Source organism: Podarcis melisellensis (assembly GCF_964234715.1).
Source record: "Podarcis melisellensis genome assembly, chromosome: 4".
Taxonomy (NCBI): domain Eukaryota; kingdom Metazoa; phylum Chordata; class Lepidosauria; order Squamata; family Lacertidae; genus Podarcis; species Podarcis melisellensis.
Window position 1 is genome coordinate 32517225 of NC_138531.1, and position 18281 is coordinate 32535505.

General features: G+C 40.2%; 1 protein-coding gene across 3 annotated transcripts in view; it reads right to left on the reverse strand.

Annotated features, from left to right (window-relative positions):
- The window catches only part of GABRB3 (gamma-aminobutyric acid type A receptor subunit beta3), a 192748-nt gene that overhangs the window by 19984 nt on the left and 154483 nt on the right, over positions 1 to 18281 (reverse strand). For 2 of the 3 annotated variants that reach the window (XM_081907658.1, XM_081907659.1), the window contains one exon: positions 4085 to 4305. In XM_081907658.1, coding sequence (XP_081763784.1) covers positions 4085 to 4305 — 221 coding nt within the window. Of the gene's footprint in view, positions 1 to 4084; positions 4306 to 6438; positions 6603 to 18281 lie in introns of those variants that run through there. The other variant, XM_081907660.1, reaches the window with a different exon arrangement.

The following is an 18281-nucleotide window of genomic DNA, read 5'->3' on the forward strand; positions in this document are numbered from 1 at the left end:
CATTGTTTACATCAGAGTGTATGGCATGCAACAATTACATAAAAATAAAACAATGACAAAAACTTATGTAAACATTTATGAGTATATTAACAAAGTTGTGTTGAAGTGTATATACCAAAATAATTACAGTTATTACAGTGACAAAACGATGCATGGTAACATGTATTGTTTAGGTTGGCGACCATAAGTAAAAGGTAATTTGTATCAGTAACAATTGGAATTTATAGGAAGAGGGGAAGGGAAAAATTAAAATACATACTTCATGCACACCAGACTGTGCCATAAACTATGGACACTGTTCTGTTATTCTGTAATCAATTAAGGCACACCAGACTGCACAGAAATAGTTGTGTTTCTTTTGACCTCTTGCTGCTTAGAATTTTTGTGTCAGTTTTTCCCAATAATGCTGTTTGCCAAAAAAGCAGAGACATCACCTTGCCAACAAAGGTCTGTATAGTTAAAGCTATGGTTTTCCCAGTAGTGATGTATGGAAGTGAGAGCTGGACCATAAAGAAGGCTGATCACAAAAGAATTAATGCTTTTGAATTATGGTGCTGGAGAAGACTCTTGAGAGTCCCATGGACTGCAAGAAGCTCAAACCTTTCCATTCTTAAGGAAATCAGCCCTGAGTGCTCTCTGGAAAGACAGATCCTGAAGCTGAGGCTCCAATACTTTGGCCACCTCACGAGAAGAGAAGACTCCCTGGAAAAGACCCTAATGTTGGGAAAGATTGAGGGCACAAAGAGAAGGGGATGACAGAGGACGAGATGGTTGGACAGTGTTCTCGAAGCTACCAGCATGAGTCTGACCAAACTGCGGGAGGCAGTGGAAGACAGGAGTGCCTGGCGTGCTCTGGTCCATGGTGTCACGAAGAGTCGGACATGACTAAACGACTAAACAACAACAAATCTCTTGCCCTGCATGCACCTAGAAGTAGGTAATCTCCATTAATTGCAATTGTTGTGACTGTCTTCAGAAATTGCTAAAGAAGTGCAGGCATCTGAATGCATTCTTATTTCACAATGCAGACTGTGCTGCCGGGCAAGGAGGCAGGCCCCTTTAAATCCCAAAGAAGTGGACCCAAGCAGAAACAACACCTGGCTCTGCATGGCTCCCCCTGCTGATACCTCCTAAAGCCTGCCCACAATTGGGCTGACATCGTGAGCAGGTAAAATTTGATTTCCCCATGGCTGAGGGGAATGTCTCCCATCAGCCATTGGGAGGCTCTGAATCAGTCTGCCACCAGCAGCAAGCTGTGAAGTGCCAAAACTGTCTTACACCATCACAATGAGTGGAATTTCTACACTCAAGTAGCAAGACTTGCCATGTTTGAAGAAAATATGCATACAAGTAGTGTACTGGCTGAATTTGCAGATAGCAGCAATGCTCAAAGCTGCTGTTGGTAAGGCTTTTATTATTATTTTAAACTCTGTACAACATGTCACAGTTTCATATCATTTAGATTAATATTATTAGTTATATAATTAGACATATACAACAAACTAGTGCTTGAAAATAGTTTGAAGTAAATACCCTTGAGCTGATTTAATTTCCACAGAAGTCTTTGTAATTTACATCTACTCGACATGTTTAATAAAATTCCAAGACTAAATTGCGGATAGAATGGAATTAGCTCTTACAATCTGAAGAGATAATGTAAGCATTTGTTTTCTTTAAGAGATTTGCTGCTTTCAGCAATTTATCTTCAGAGCTTGTGTTTGTTTGTTGAACTGAATTAAAGGTTGGCATGACACGAGCAACTTAACATTGAGTCATTATTTACTGCTGCTGTTGGGCTTTGGTCTATATACAAAATGTTGCTATTGTATGGCATTGTTAAACTGGGTGCCAGACCCCTCTTCTCCTTGGATCTAACAAATGTTAGAATTTAATCCAGGCTTCAGATTCTTGGAATAGCTAGGCTACCCTCCTGGTGAGGTGATAAACCTGGGTGATGAGACATTAAGGGGAATTTAGGGTGTTAAGGGAGATCAAGGGGCTTGGTACAAGATGGTAGATTGGTGGGGGCCCTTCTCTCAATGGCATAGCTGTCAACATTTCCCTTTTCTTGCAAGGAATCCTATTTGGAATAAGGGAATTTCCCTAAAAAAGGGGGAAACGTTGACAGCTATGCTCAATGGATAAAGCCACAATTGAAAGTAGAGAGTTTGGGGAGCAGTGATGTGACCTAGAAGTAAAGCAGCAAGCTGGAGAGAGAACCAGAGCAACATTTGAGAGCAACATTTGCTTTCTGTTTGAATTTAAGGCTGTAGCTATGGGAGAAACAAGACCCATTCTGGTGTGTTCATGCTGTGAACCCCTCCAGCATAAGCTCTTAAAGACACTACAGTTTCTGCTGTGCCTCATTGCCAAAAGGAAACACAAATCCTGGGTAAGAACCTGGAACCCCTGGAATCTTGCAACGCTTGGATATTGAGGTGGCATGCAACACCGTGGTATTATAGCACTGGCTACTGAGGCGGTAGTAGAGAGGCTCTGGATCACTCATACTTTTCTGGGGAATGAGCAGGAATGAAAACATAACGAATCCTGCTTTCGCTAAAATGGAATGTGTTTTTCATATATCTTGCTCCTTTCACAAACAAGACCATAGCAAGCAACACAGCTTCTTATTTCTGAGACTGGGTGGTTTCTCAGGCTTGATGCTTTTGGACTAATTCAGGGTTTGCATAGTTTTATCTTTTGGGGGAGAAGTTCAGGAATTGTACAGCTTCCTCTTTCAATATTAGGGAAGTGGTAGATTTTATTGCTTCAATGCTGGGGAGCTGTTAGGCTTCATAATCTCAAATAAAGGTGTGCATGCCCCCCCCCCCCGTATCAGTATCTGTAACTTTAAAAACAAATTCCAATCTGTTTCTGAGTCGCTCTGACCACTTGGATCTGTGTTTTGAATTCTGAGCCACTCTGTACACAATGAAGCTCTGTGTTTCCCTGTGTAATTTCCATCCTCTCTGGCCAAAGTGAGTGAAGTTTACAGAGGAGACCCTCCAGCATGGATTCAATCTGTCAAGTCCAGGGGTTTCTGGGAGAGTGTGGAGTGTAAAAATGTTTTGAAAATGAAGCATTTGATATGAACTGAATCAATGAACATTTAGTACAAACAACTCTGATCTGACTTGGGAGGTGAATAAGGGCAGATTCTGACATGCTGTTTAGTCAATAAATTTGTGCCCTGATTTCACCCAACGCTGGTGCCCAGTTTGAGTTATTTCCACCATACTCTGTGCTTTCCTGGGCACTACTGCTTATCATATGAATCAGTGTGATCAACTGAAAGCTTCCCTGCTGGCACTGATATGGAGACTCTCTATATGACTGAACTGATTCATGAGATAGCAGCCCTAACTAGCAGCCTCCCACATGGTGACTTCAATAGGAGTTTCGCTTTACCTTGTGATTCATTATCAGAGCTTTGGATATTCCACATTAAATATATTACACACTTTTCATTGTCCCACTAACACAATGGCATTAAGGGACCAGAAAGGCATGTTTGTCTGAGGGAACTGCCATGTAGAACCCCAGAGATAGGAGGGAATGTATGCTCTGTTGGGGTGGGAAGTAAAAGAGCAGGAAGGATGGGGAGTTAAGTTTCACACATGATTAGACCTTGGAGTGCAACTCTCAACAGACCACATGCTTTTAAATGAATGCTTGATAGATACTTGGATATGAGTTGGTAGATTAAATTTTGAAGCAAAGAAAACCTGGCAAAATTAGGAAATACAGTGGTACCTTGGTTCTCGAACTTAATCTGTTCCGGGAGTCCATTCAACTCCTGAAACTGTTTCAAAACCAAGGTGTGGCTTCTGATTGGCTGCAGGAGCTTCCTGCACTCAACTGGAAGCCACGTCGGGAGTCGATTTGTTCAGGAGCCAAGCCGTTCGAGTGACAAGGTGCCACTGTATTAGCAACGTCATTTATTCTCTGGGGGAATCTTTTAGAGAAACGCTAGAGGACGCATGATAGGTGGTAGAGGGTCTATGATAACTTAACACCAAGGGAACAAAGGTCAACAGCACAAAAACAATACTGGAAAAATATCAATCACGCTGCTACATACCTGAGGCCATACAACACTGTACCATCTGGATGAAGGCGAATCATTCGATTCTTAACAGTAACACCGTGCACGAATGATTTCTTGTCATTCAGGAAGTAAGTATCAGGCACCCATAGTTGATCCGCTACTCGGTTATCAAGCGTAAGGTTGAGAGGAATCCCAGCATAGGCTAGTCTTTTATCTCTCCAGTATTGTTGAAAATACATAGTTAGTGTGTAGTCCTGGTGGAGAGAAGAGAAGAAACTTAAGTCATTTATATCACACTTCTGAAATCAATTTTACACATTTTCTTTGTCTGATACACTTCATTCTAAGCCTAGCTTGTGTTCAACATTTGAGTTCTGTTGCATATCACCGTGCAATTCTGTGTAATTAAAATGTCACTGGGTTGTTGCTTTTTTAAAAAGAAAACGTGTAGGGAAAGATTCAACTTTTTATTTTCTTCCTCAAATGTGCACCGATAAATTACCGTACTAATATTTTTTTTTTTGTGAGGGCTACTGCCTTGTGTGGTGCAACATTTGCCTCTATGGGAACACTTTTGGAATTACTTGCATGGAAGGAAGCATGGGAATGAAGCATCCATCTGAATTTTTCAGAATCCCAAATCAGACATGAATTTCTCAGGGGACACGATACAATACTGCAAGATGAAAAACTATCTTTGGTGGAGAATGAATGTCACTACTGTTCAGAGAAATAGCAGTTATATTCCACTCTCAGTCTCATGAACAATTTCTATTAGTGCATCGTCAGAAGGACAATATACCCCCTGGTGTTTTCTGCAATTTCTGATGTAGAGGATAGGAACAAATGCATTCTCTACCAGTTATAGCTTAATTAAAGCTTGGTTTTAGTAGTAATAAAATTGCAAAGTATTTTTATTGGCCTCTAATAAGTAATTTGGAACCAAAAACTAGATTACTAAAACCCACAGGTATACGTGTAGCACCAAAACCACATTATAGTGCAATATTAGTAATTTGATTAAACTAGAAGCAGTCTAAAAGAACTCTGTGTCGCTGGGAAAAAGAATAAATAGCAGGAAAGGCACGCCACAGCTATCTTGTACTCTCCCAAAAGTTCCATCATATTCCCATTTTTGAGAAAGAGGAGAGAGGAGCTTCCTGCTCAGTAACTGAAGATGAAGCTGCTTTCATGCTGACTTTATAAACTAGTAGCCTTCAAAACCATACAACTCTATGAACAAATAGTTAAATACATAAAATGCTGAAACACTTGTGCTTACCTCTCCAAACTTTGCCACACTGTATTTTTCACACACAATGCCACCCATAAAATATTTGTTTTATCATTTATCACAGTGTAATAAAATTATATAACACAGCTGGTGGAGAAAACATGGCTCTCCCATTATAGAAAAATAAAAATTTCTACAATCTCAATAATTTTACAATCAGCATTGTAAAAACTGGAAAGGAACTCCTATCAACTTATTAAAGCAATTTCCAATTTGGAATAAAATTACATTTATTTAGATGAGGAAGATGGTCCCAATATTCTGTTTTTTTTTTGTTTGTTTTTTTGCAGCTCACTTCACAAAGAAAAGTTCCTACAAGAAGTTGAGGGGGGGGGGGAGAACAGGGAGTTACAGTGTTAAGTCTATTAAATAAAGTTTGGTTCGTGTTTCTATTCTGAAGGTGCCTGTGCATTTATTCATGTGTAACAGGATATCTTATACATAAACACGAGTGGAAACAAGATTTATTCTCTTTGGAACAAGGATATTTCCTTTCAACTTTCTTGAACTGAATACACCTTTTTAAAGAGTAAATGTTCCCATCAGCTTTTTTATCCCAAGAATGTGAAAGTCTCTGTGTTGCAAGACATGACCACCAAAGTTTCCCAGATTATTGCCTTGCTACCTATGTAGTATGGGACGCAGGTGGCACTGTGGGTTAAACCACAGAGCCTAGGACTTGCCAATCAGAAGGTCGGTGGTTCGAATCCTTGTGACGGGGTGAGCTCCCGTTGCTCAGTCCCTGCTCCTGCCAACCTAGCAGTTCAAAAGCATGTCAAAGTGCAAGTAGATAAATAGGTACCGCTCCGGCGGGAAGGTAAACGACATTTCCGTGCACTGCTCTGGTTCAGCAGAAGCGGCTTAGTCATGCTGGCCACATGACCTGGAAGCTGTATGCCGGCTCCCTCGGCCAATAAAGCGAGATGGGCGCCGCATCCCCAGAGTCGGTCAGGGGTCCCTTTACCTTTACCTTTATGGTCAGGTAAAGTGCTTTATGGTCAGGTAACAGGTCAGTGCCAAATCAATTACTTATCTCTGTTGTGCTTCTTTAAGTAAAGGAGCAGGGCAGTTAATTTTGACTTGTTTTACCTACCTCAGAGCATATTTTTAGCTAGTGTTGGAAAATGTGTTGGCTCCAAATGAAGGCCAAGTGGCACACCAACATTTTTGCAGGTCTCTAGCACAATGAAAGCTGCCTCCCAAAGTGCATGCCTTTTGGTGTGAATAAGTATGCCAACAACCTCTTTGGTGGGTATAAGTGTAATGAGAAAGGTTGCCATATCAACCAGTGTTAAGAGATACTGCACGCAATAGAAGGTTGGTTGGCATAGCAACAAAAGGCACAATATCTTCATTTTGGCAGCGGAAGAAAAACTAACCACAAAGTACTAGACTTTCAGGCATGGAAATAGAAGGGACAGAACAATAACATGAGATTGTTTTTGTTGTGCCACAGTCTCCTGTTGCCCAAATGATATAAAAGCTTGTCCATTGAAGGAGCTATTCCTGCAGTTATAAGTTGCATTCTGGAATATTGCTTTAGTGAGAAAATGTAAATTGGTCATATTTTTTTTAAAAAAATGCCTACTATTTCTAATCAATAATTTGGCTTATTGGGGCTTCCAGTGCAGTTCTAATGACTGAATAATCTAAAAATAATCCTTTCAATTTCAGCAGGCATTCTAAATAAGTTGTTCTTTACGTTTTTTGATTGCTGTGTAAAATGTTTTGTGAAAAGGTACTGGAAACAAATACATAAAAACAATCCATGTTCAAAGGAATGTTCTTAAGGTAGGCTTATAAGTAAGGAATTTTAGAAATTTATTTACTTATAATACGGTTTTATTATTTTAAAAGTAGTTTCTTTATGTAATTTACAAAATTGTAATTTGTTGTGAAAATTCCTGAGCAATGGATTTATTTATGGAATAAATACATAGATTACCCTTCCTTAGTTGATGCCAGGCAACATCAGTGGCCTTCAACTTAGGAAATTAAGGTCATACACCTGGAACTCAGAAGATCTCACACAGAAGACAATACACACAGATCTCATGATCTGAACACATTGTTTACTCAGGAAATCATTTGTTAGGCAAGCAGTCACATAACAAATAAATGATTTCCATTGATTCCTATGGGGAAATTTCTTAGGTCTTACGCAGTTCAGATTCTCTCCCCCCACCAAATCATTGCAGCTTTTATCGTTGTAAGTTGTTTTGGATGCCCTTTTCCTGGGGAAGCAGTATAAATATTTTAAAATAAACAAGAAATGAAAAAAGAAGTCTCTTCATTCTCACAGCACAATGCTTTACATGTCTATTCAGACTCAGTCCCAATGAGTTCAATGGGGTTTACTCCCTGGTAAATGATGCAAGATTGCAGTCCTAGTCTGAGTCCAGCACCCTAGCCATTTGTATACATGTTTACTCAGATGAAAGATCTACTATGGTTGATGGAGCTTACCTCCAGATAATTGTGCACATGACTGCAAACTCAGTGACTGAAGGAATATGTCCATTTCCTTTCCTCTTTCTTTCTCCTACATACCAAAGTGTGCAGCGAAAGGGGGAACGATACTGTACTGGAAGTGGCAAGCAAAGGCTAGCCAATGAAGAGTAGAATGGTCTACTCTCAACTAAGCACACATTTAAAGATGCACCTCTGTCATTTATCCTTTACATGTTTGCTGCAGGAAGCTTTGCACAAGCAAGATTCCCACAGAAAACAGATACACAAAGATATCCCAAAGGTACTCGAATATTGCATTTAAAGACTCTGTATCACTATGCAACCTAAAGGAGTTGAGATGTGTAGGTGGCATTTTTCAGGATCCAGCCATTCCAGGCTGGAAACATCAGGAGAAAGACACAACTAGTAGATTGAGACTGTTGACGACAGCTCTTTTTCAAAAAGGACCAGAAAGCTAAATACCCAAGAAAACTACCATTTGAAAGACAAATAACCTTAGGCTCAGCAAAGCACTGAAATTGCTTTATGCAGCACAAAGTTTATTTCCTTTTTAAGCTAACACTCTCGAGGGGATAGATTATTTAGAATCATCGTAACCACTTTAAAGAAAGGAACAAAATGTTCAAAGACAGTTGTGACTGAACCTGAAGTAGCAGTGGCCAGATGAGGACCTTGCTTTGCTTTAGCAAGAGGAGGCAGGGGGAAAGGATTACTTGAAGCTGTCATCTCATCTTTGAAGTAAACTCAAACCATATTTTTTCAAGCTTTCCACTGCCATCCAAATAAACTTCAAAAGAAGACAGACATTTCTCAGCCAATCTTTGAATGCTGCAGTTTCAGGGAAAGAATCCTGTATCAAAATGGTCAAATGGGGCCGCCCTTGCAGTCGACTTAGAAACTTCAAACTGCAGTGGCCAGAACGCTAGCCAGCAGTCCATTTAGCTTCATATAACCTCTGTTTTAAAACAGTTGCATTGGTTGCCAGTTCATCTCCAGAGCCTTTCAAGGTGCTCACTTTAGTGTTTGAAGTCCTAAATGACTTAGGCCCCAAAGAGACTGTCTCCTTCCCTATAAGACCCTGATGTGTGTTAAGATTAGCAAAGAAGGTCCTCTCGGCTGTTTCACTGCCCTCAGAGATTTGGGCATTGGCAGTTGAAGAGGGTGCCTTGGGACCTCATGGCAAAGAGTGGTTAATAAGTATTATTAATAATAATGCTGCTGCAATCCTATGTGAAGAGTTTCAGGTTGCAGAGTGCCCCCCACAGGAGCCAAGTGATACCATCTCCACCTCTACATACCACCACTGCACTGAATGAACCATTGCAACAAATTTCCCACAAGCAGACGTGCTTTTCACACCACACATAGGACAACTGACCAGCCTGGTCAACCTCAATTCCCTGCTGTGAAGTCTGGGAGCTGGGCTGTACCTGGGGTCTTGGGAGAGGTAGACTGCTAAATCATCTCTCTGTCTCTCTATGAACTCATGATTGCAGTCTAGGAGCATAATCCAAGTTTGCACCTAATTTTTAATTATAGAAGGCTCAAGAATGTGGAAATTTCAGCTGAAACTCTTGCTGTTTTCATTTTTATCATAACAGCATATTAAATGTTTTGTAAGTAATTATATACATCTTTTAAAAAAGAAAGAGTACAACTGTACTAGTGAATAACATGTAATTCATTGAACACTGAAGAATACTTATATGCCTTATTCCGAATTGATGCTGAGTATATAAACAATGTAATTTGTTTAACATCTGCTTGTGGTAAATGTTAACAGATGTTCCTAATTATTATCTTTTGGTGCCTATGTATGCAGAATATGAACACACATATGATAAATTAGACTTGCATGAAACGAATGCGAAATGAGTTAACGCACAAACAGTATACAGCTAATTAAAATGCCCATGCTTACATTTGAAAGCTAGATTAACAAACCATAACAAATGCCGCTATTTTAATCATACAAACAAGGCAGATGCTTTCATTTGCTGGCGAATTAGACCACCCGAAACACAATCTGATATATTTGTTGTATTTTAAAACCTTGCCCTCTTCTCCATCCATCGCAATGTAATGTTGCCAATCCTCTTCGATGGTGGCTTTTGTGACATGGTGGCTTTTCATTCAAAAGAACGTTAGATGGCAAATTACATGTAGTTACTATAGTTGTAGTGTGTGCTACACCTACAATACAAGTGTTGATAGGTGGATACACATGAAAAGGGATTGAGATTGAGCTCAATTTCAGTTCCTTCCATTTGTACCACCACAATTCTCCCCTTCTTCCTCTGTAGCCATGCCTAAATCCCAGCACAACAGACAGTATGCAGAATGGAAGGCTGGGGAATTCCTCTTGTACTGGTATCTTCCTATTTATCTACTCCCTATAGTTTGTCCTTTTAGTTATTATTGTTCTGGGCAGCTGTGCCTGGAGTCAAATTGACTACGCCAGAATTAGGTTTTAATTTACATTTCATGAAGCATTCCCCGCCCTCCTACTCCTGAGCCGCAAGGAATGGGGAAAGAGAAGCTGTTTTGATCCACATAAATACATTTAGGATCAAGGCTTAAATGCTGAAGTTTTGTGTGAGTCAGTCAAGCCTTTACATTATTCGAAGGCTTTACTCTCATAAGCACTTTATTCCTATGCTGCGAGATTTTTAGACTCTAATAGTTCACACTGTGTGCCAAGCAACTTTTAAGGTTTTTTCCCTCCCCCTTTGAAAGAAAAAATGGTGAGACATCTTGTTTAAGATTCTGGTGTGGGGAGGAAGATTTCTATCGCATTTCGAGTTCTGTTTGCTATGCTGTTCACATTTAAAAATCTAGCCCGAGCACCGTATCTTTTTATGACTAAGACTCCAGTTGTCAAGCCACTTCCTTTGGTCTCCTGTCAGTGAAGCACTGAAACTGACAGCAGTGCTCCAGAACCGCTCTGGCCTTAGTTGCTACAGCTTCAACATAAACAATGTCGTGCAATCTGGCTCCACAGCACAAGCTGCTTACTTTGGACTCATCTAAGCAACTGGCATGAATCTGATTTAAGCATCTGCTATGTTCTAAACATCCAGCCCATCCTCTTGGATTTCTTCCTTTTGATTTCTCTATCCATGGATAAAGACACAGAGTAGAAAAATACTGACCAAATAGCTGCATATTTGTCTAAATGACAGCAAGTTTATTTGTTATTTGTTGTTGTTTAGTTGTTTAGTCGTGTCCGACTCTTTGTGACCCCATGGACCAGAGCACGCCAGGCACTCCTGTCTTCCACTGCCTCCCGCAGCTTGGTCAAACTCATGTTGGTGGCTTCGAGAACACTGTCCAACCATCTCGTCCTCTGTCGTCCCCTTCTCCTTGTGCCCTCCATCTTTCCCAACATCAGGTTCTTTTCCAAGGAGTCTTCTCTTCTCATGAGGTGGCCAAAGTATTGGAGCCTCAGCTTTACAATCTGCCCTTCCAGTGAGCACTCAGGGCTGATTTCCTTCAGAATTGATAGGTTTGGTCTTCTTGCAGTCCATGGGACTCTCAAGAGTCTCCTTCAGCACCATAATTCAAAAGCATCAATTCTTTGGTGATCAGCCTTCTTTATGGTCCAGCTCTCACTTCCATACATCACTACTGGGAAAACCATAGTTTTAACTATACGGACCTTTGTCGGCAAGGTGATGCCTCTGCTTTTTAAGATGCTGTCTAGGTTTGTCATTGCTTTTCTCCCAAGACGCAGGCATCTTTTAATTTTGTGACTGCTGTCACCACATGCAGTGATCATGGAGCCCAAGAAAGTAAAATATCTCACTGCCTCCATTTCTTCCCCTTCTATTTGCGAGGAGGTGATGGGACCAGTGGCCATGATCTTCATTTTTTTTTATGTTGAGCTTCAGACCATATTTTGCGCTCTCCTCTTTCACCCTCATTAAGAGGTTCAGCAAGTTTATAGGTGTGTTTATATGCAAATGTATGGTATACCAGTATGACTAAGTGGCTGCCAAATTTAAATTTCAGAAAATATTGAAACATGAACTATAATATAGCATAGCATATTAATCTTATAAACAAATGCTACCCCCCTCATTACTTATTCTTATTCTAAATAAGGGATGGGAACTTGTAGACCTTAGGCTGCATAGCTAACAGTCAGGGATGACGGGTTTTTCCTTGCTTGGGCAAGTGAATGAAGTAGTATTAAGACTTTCACGTTTTATCACTGTTTGTGGCAGATACAATATTGTCAATATAAAGAATGGGAAAATGGGGAGTGTATAGAATTCGAGACTTAATATAGAAAGACAAAGCAATAACAAAAGAAAGGCTAAAGGAAGGCAAAAAGATCTGCACCCTAATTGGCTTCAACTTTTCCAGTGCTGCTCCTTTGCAAAACATGTAAGAGAAAGAGGGGAAGGATTTTGTTCCCTTGCGATATTTGAATCAAGGTGTGTTGAACCCCACTGTGATATGAAAGGCATGGTTTCATTGATTTATAGTATGCTTGTAGAACACTATATGGTGAATGTAAAGGGCCTATGTTCAGTATGGGAGACAGATATAGGCAAAGAAACTGAATGGGATGGCACATGGAGGACACCACCCTTAAGAACTATCTCATCTCACCTTCAAGAAGCTTATCTGAAGGTCATTCTTAGGTGGTACTGGACTCCAGTGCATCTAGCCCAAATCAATAAATCCCTACACATACACACCCTTTGCTGGAGGGGCTATGGGAACCTTGGAACATATTTTCATGCTTAGTGGGAATGCAAAATTATTTACGGTATATATTTTGGACCAGGGTCTTTTATATTATCTCAAAGATGGTTAAACAACCTCTCTTGCCAAACCCAGCCTTAGCCCTGCTTTAACTAAACCCAGATTCCAACCCTAAGGTAAAGGTAAAGGTACCCCTGCCCGTACGGGCCACTCTTGACAGACTCTGGGGTTGTGCGCCCATCTCACTTAAGAGGCCAGGGGCCAGCGCTGTCCGGAGACACTTCCGGGTCACATGGCCAGTGTGACATCGCTGCTCTGGCGAGCCAGACCAGAGCTGCACACGGAAACGCCGTTTACCTTCCCGCTGGTAAGCGGTCTCTATTTATCTACTTGCACCCGGAGGTGCTTTCGAACTGCTAGGTTGGCAGGCGCTGGGACCGAGCAGCGGGAGCGCACCCCGCAGCAGGGATTCGAACCGCCGACCTTTCGATCAGCAAGTCCTAGGCGCTGAGGCTTTAACCCACAGCGCCACCTGTGTCCCTAGATTCCAACCCTACTACCCAGCATAAAGATTTAATTATTTTCCTACTGGTAGCCGCACATCTAGTGATGATAGTGTATCACCGGAAATCCCAGCTGGAGTTAACTCTTGAGACATGGTTCAATAATATTTGGGATATAGCTGGTTCAGAATGACTAACTGGCCTTAGGAGAGTTTCAAGTGGAAAATACATTTGCTGAAACCTGGTGTTCCTTCTTTTCATATGTAAAGGAAAAAGAAAGTAAAGCTCTTCCAACAACCTCACAAACCTGTTTGTGGAGGACCTATACAGACTGCCAATGTTTTAAGACTATGCAAAATGACACCATTATCTTAATGCTATGTTCTTTTCTTTGTTTCAACTGTATTGTATAATATTAAAATCTATTTTTAGTATATTTAGAAAGAAAGAAAAATAAGAATCTGGATTTGCATGAGGCTCCCACATGTCATGCTATTTTTTCTAGAAGAGCAATATTCCAAACATTATACAACCAAGAAGAAACATGGAGGTCAGAAAAAGTTTTCTATTTTTGTACAACTGAGAGGCATGCGGCCAATAATTTAAAAAAAATCAGTAAAGGAGAACTAGTTGTGGTGTGAATTGAATTGGTTCCTTATTAATCTTAAGAGACTTCTTCAAAAAAAATTTGACTATCCCGACAACATCTCTTCTTTTGAATGTTTCCTTGATTTCATTCATCATCTCACGATCTCCCTGGACATTTTGATCAGGGGGACAATAGGACATCCCTAGGACAAAATAACACTTGGGGGCCAATATCATCACCCACAATGATTCTGTGGGGAAGTCTGCCCTTTTGGGATTTCTAGCTTGTTGGACTCAGTGCTCTTCTTGACCTGCAGAGTGACACTGTTAAAGCTAAAAGTTTAATGTGCATAAAATGTTTCTACATGCTGAGGTTAAAACATCTGTAGAGGTTAGCATTTGGAAAACAGAGGTTTACATTAAGTGAGAGGTTCTCCTTTAGGTGAAAGCAAAAAGCTGGCGTTATTCCATTTCACAGGCTTAGGCTACCTGATGACTCATCTCCAGAAACCCAGCTGCACATCTTTCAAAGCAGAAGAGGAAACTTGAAAAGTCAGTGATGGCCAGCAGCAGCAGTGGCAGATGAAGCTAAGCTCTGCAATGATGAACAAGCTTAGGATCTCTCTCTGGGACCAGAGAGAGGAAAGTTTACTGAACTGCATAAGGGACTGAACCATACTGCCTGGGACTTGACAGCAATATGTTAACTTTGTTTCTTTGTAACACTTATCCTTTCTAGTTAGTATATAAGACTATTCAGCAGTAAAGCTTCGAAACTCCTTGGGGATGGAAAGCTTATTTATTTCTACACAAGGGATCAGGGATTCGCTGAACAACTCTTAACAGACACCACTTCTGCCCATCCTATAGAGTTTTTATCCAGGGAAAATTGTGTCCCTTTGGGTATCTCCATCCCACCAGGTTTTCTTTGTGCCCACTATAGGACAATGCCATCCTCTAAGACCCAAGTGCTCCAATTCACCCATCAGGCTCAGAGGTTTCTAGCATTAGCATATAAACACTTGCCTACAGTCTCTCTCCTCCAATGGTCCTTGCATTTTTTGGTACTTGTATAACTGTATAGCATTGCAGCAGTAGGATAATTGCTTAGGGTGCTTTTCTAAGTTGAGATATGTGTTTGGGATATGGGGAAGCAGGCAGCCGCCAACTAACTGAACATGAAAAATTAAATTAAAAATTTAAAAGGTTCATGAATTGGCTATATGACCCAGCATGTTGTGATGGTGGAAGCTGGAGTGATGTCACTTATTACTTGCTATGGGAGTAGGCAAGAGTACCTGGGTGGGTGTGGAATAGGCTGCTGCCTGAGTGCTGGAAAAATGTCATTGCCCTGAAGCTGATGTACTAGCAGGCGGAGAGATGGTTAGAACGCCCACAGTAATTGAGTAGGAATGACACAATTACTGCACAATAAAAACAATAACATAGACAGACTCTTATAGCCAAAGCCTTTTCAGTGTCAGCTCCAGTTAACTGCGGGGTTTACTATGCATTACGCATGTCTGCACAGTTTTTATTCCATTCATTTTAAAAGGACATTTAATAACACAGAAAATGAACCAGCCAAGTTTCTGAAACTTTTGTTTATTCCATAGGCTTGGGCTTAAGCCTTTTAAATAGAATTTAAGAACTGACCAATTTTAGTCAGATTGTTCCCACATTATTATTTTTATAGTAAGACAAAATCTGCTAAGAAGCAAGTGTGTTCTTGCTGGAGAATACAATTAAAATCAAGAGAGCTTGCAAACAGTATGTTTATGCTGCTGTTTTGTTGCACTTGTTATGTTCTCCAGCAGCTGGCATTCACTTATATTAATATCACGTTTTAGACTTTCTGATTCACATATTGTATATCATACACAAAACATTCATTTCTTCTTTGCTGAAGTCTTGTTTAAATTACTGTTACTTAAGTATCAACAGTAATAATCTCTTTTGAATAGGAGGTATTCAGCAAAGTTTTACATGGAGTATGCCAATTAAAATTAATGAATATGACTAAGTTAAGTCCATTAATTTCAATGGATCTATTCTGAGTTAAAGTTAGCTGAACACAATCCAAAATATTCTGATTCTGAACCCACTCCAACTTTAAAATTCAGAGCAGTTAACACTGAAAAAATATTAAACTAGCAGGATAAAGTTACATAACTGACAGTATTATGGCAAGGTATTATCTTAACTTTCCTAGTAAGCACCAAATCAATCCCATTTATGGAAAAATTCTAATTAAACTGGAATAAGATATTAAATGAGACTTAGCCAGTAGAAGCTAATTAGAAGTACAAAAAAATTATTAGGAGTATGTCTGCTAATTAAGTGAGATCTAATTAACTGGTTGCCTAATGTGATTATTTCTTTTTTAAGACTAAGGACTCTGGGCTTGATTTTTCAAGGTCACTAAAATATTCAGTATGTCCCAGAATGAGAGCCATAAATGGGATGGTACCTAGTGACTGTTAAACGCCTTAATTACTGAACTTGGCATGCTTTCCAATCTTGTAGTCCCTACATAAGATTAGAAAATATGCTCTAAGGAGTCAAGGAAAGTGGTTGGGAGAGATATGGTCATTATGAAGAAGATGGGAGCATGTTCCAAACTTCTGAAGATAGATGTGGGCTGGATTTTTAAAAAGTTGTTCCCAATCTTATCTGCAGAGGTGACTAACTTTTTGCAGGAGGTCCACTATTCAAGGAAAAACATCAAGACATCCCAGCTCAGGGTTCCTCTGTTGACTTAATGGGCTAAATCCAGAGGATGAATACATCTACAGCCATCTTGGTTTCCAGTCTCGCTGCCTACTGCTGATGGAGTCCCATCCCAGTGTTTTATCGGAGTGGACTCTGTCAGCCTACCTCTTGGTATTGACTCACATGACAAAAGGAGTTAGCAGGTTGTTTTACACAGGCTTAAATCATCACCATCTTAAAGTTATTGGGATAGTTTATGAAGTGCCACCCAATTAAAATCCAACACATATTTGTGGTATTGTACTGATCCATTCATTTTGCAGCCAATCTAGACCTCCAATACCCAGCAGCTGTGTACCAGCTTACTAGCAGTCCATTGATGACCCAAGCAACACAAGCTTGATTCAAGGCCTTTTAAATCAGGCATAGGCAAACTCAGCCCTCCAGATGTATTGGGACTACAACTCCCATCATCCCTAGCCAACAGGACCAGTGGTCAGGGATGATGGGAGTTGTAGTCCCAAAACATCTGGAGGGCTGAGTTTGCCTAAGCCTGTTTTAAATCTTGGGTCATTTTAAGGTCTTTGTCTCTCTCCTTGAAATAGTAAACCATCACCTAATAGAAATAAACATTTCGCTTTCTTCTCTCTTCATATGAGCATGTGAACAAATCTTAGAATGTCCTGAGCTCAGGAGTTACTATCTCAGGATAATGATAGTGCAAATAGGACTTCATGCTGTGAAATATACATGAAACTGATTAGTCTCACAAGGATAATGATGACTTCTTTCTAAACGCTAACATGAAATGCTTCAGCAGTTGTTTGAACAGAAACAAGAACATTCCCCAGCCCTGATAGTATTTGCTGTAGGTTGTAGGTGACAACACCTGTTTCTTAAGGCATCAGGAACAACCATCTCAAGCTGAAGAAAGCAATCAATGTCACATGACACAATTCACTCCTGTCTAGCTGCAATGATACAACTTGGTTAGAACTGGAAAGGCGTATGTGAAACAACCAAAGGCATTAGTTTTGTAATACTGTTGTTCATGTATTTATTTTGTTTATATTTTAAAATTAGTTTTTAATATATATTGTACATCTTCAAGAACTTGCAGTCCTCTCTTCTGCATTTCTGCATTGCCACTGCTAATTAATACTGATGAATATCCATGCTAGTATAACAGGTTGGGTGTTAGCTACCTCCTTTATGTGCTAAAATGTTATACCTGTTTCTTAAAGCGGGGGATAACTAGATCTTGTGCTTCCATGTTCTGCTATGGCATGGGTAGACAAACTAAGGCCCGGGGGCCGGATCCAGCCCAATCACCTTCTAAATCCAGCCTGCAGATGGTCCAGGAATCAGCGTGTTTTTACATGAGTAGAATGTGTCCTTTTATTTAAAATGCACCTCTGGGTTATTTGTGGGGCATAGGAATTCATTCATCCCCCCCCCAAAAAAATATTTTCCCCCAGAAACCTATTTGACACAAGAAAGAGGTCCTAAGACTTCATGCTCCTGTACATTTGTACTCAAAATAGTCTTGCCAGCAACTGCAAGGTCATGACACTATTGTCACAGTAAAATAGCTCATCATGTGGCAAATATTTTATTTTGAGTTGAGTATTTGCCATTTCTGATATCAGCAGGTGTTTGGTGCAGAATTCCTACTGGCTGCTTTTGTTTTGGTAGTGGGATCATTTCCCAAGTCATGGCAGTGTTCTCCTGCCACTGATGCATATCAGATTGCCAGAGAAAGGAAGTCTCTTCCCCTCACACCAAAAAGCCACTTTTTGAGAGCTTACAGAGCCAAAATCTGTACCTCACAGCCTATCTCACTGTTTCAGTCTTTTATTTCTTTCCACACCCAAACCTAGATTAAATTATCCTTAGCTAGGAGTGGTGGAGAACAGCATATCCTCTTTGCAGATCTTACAGTTATTCA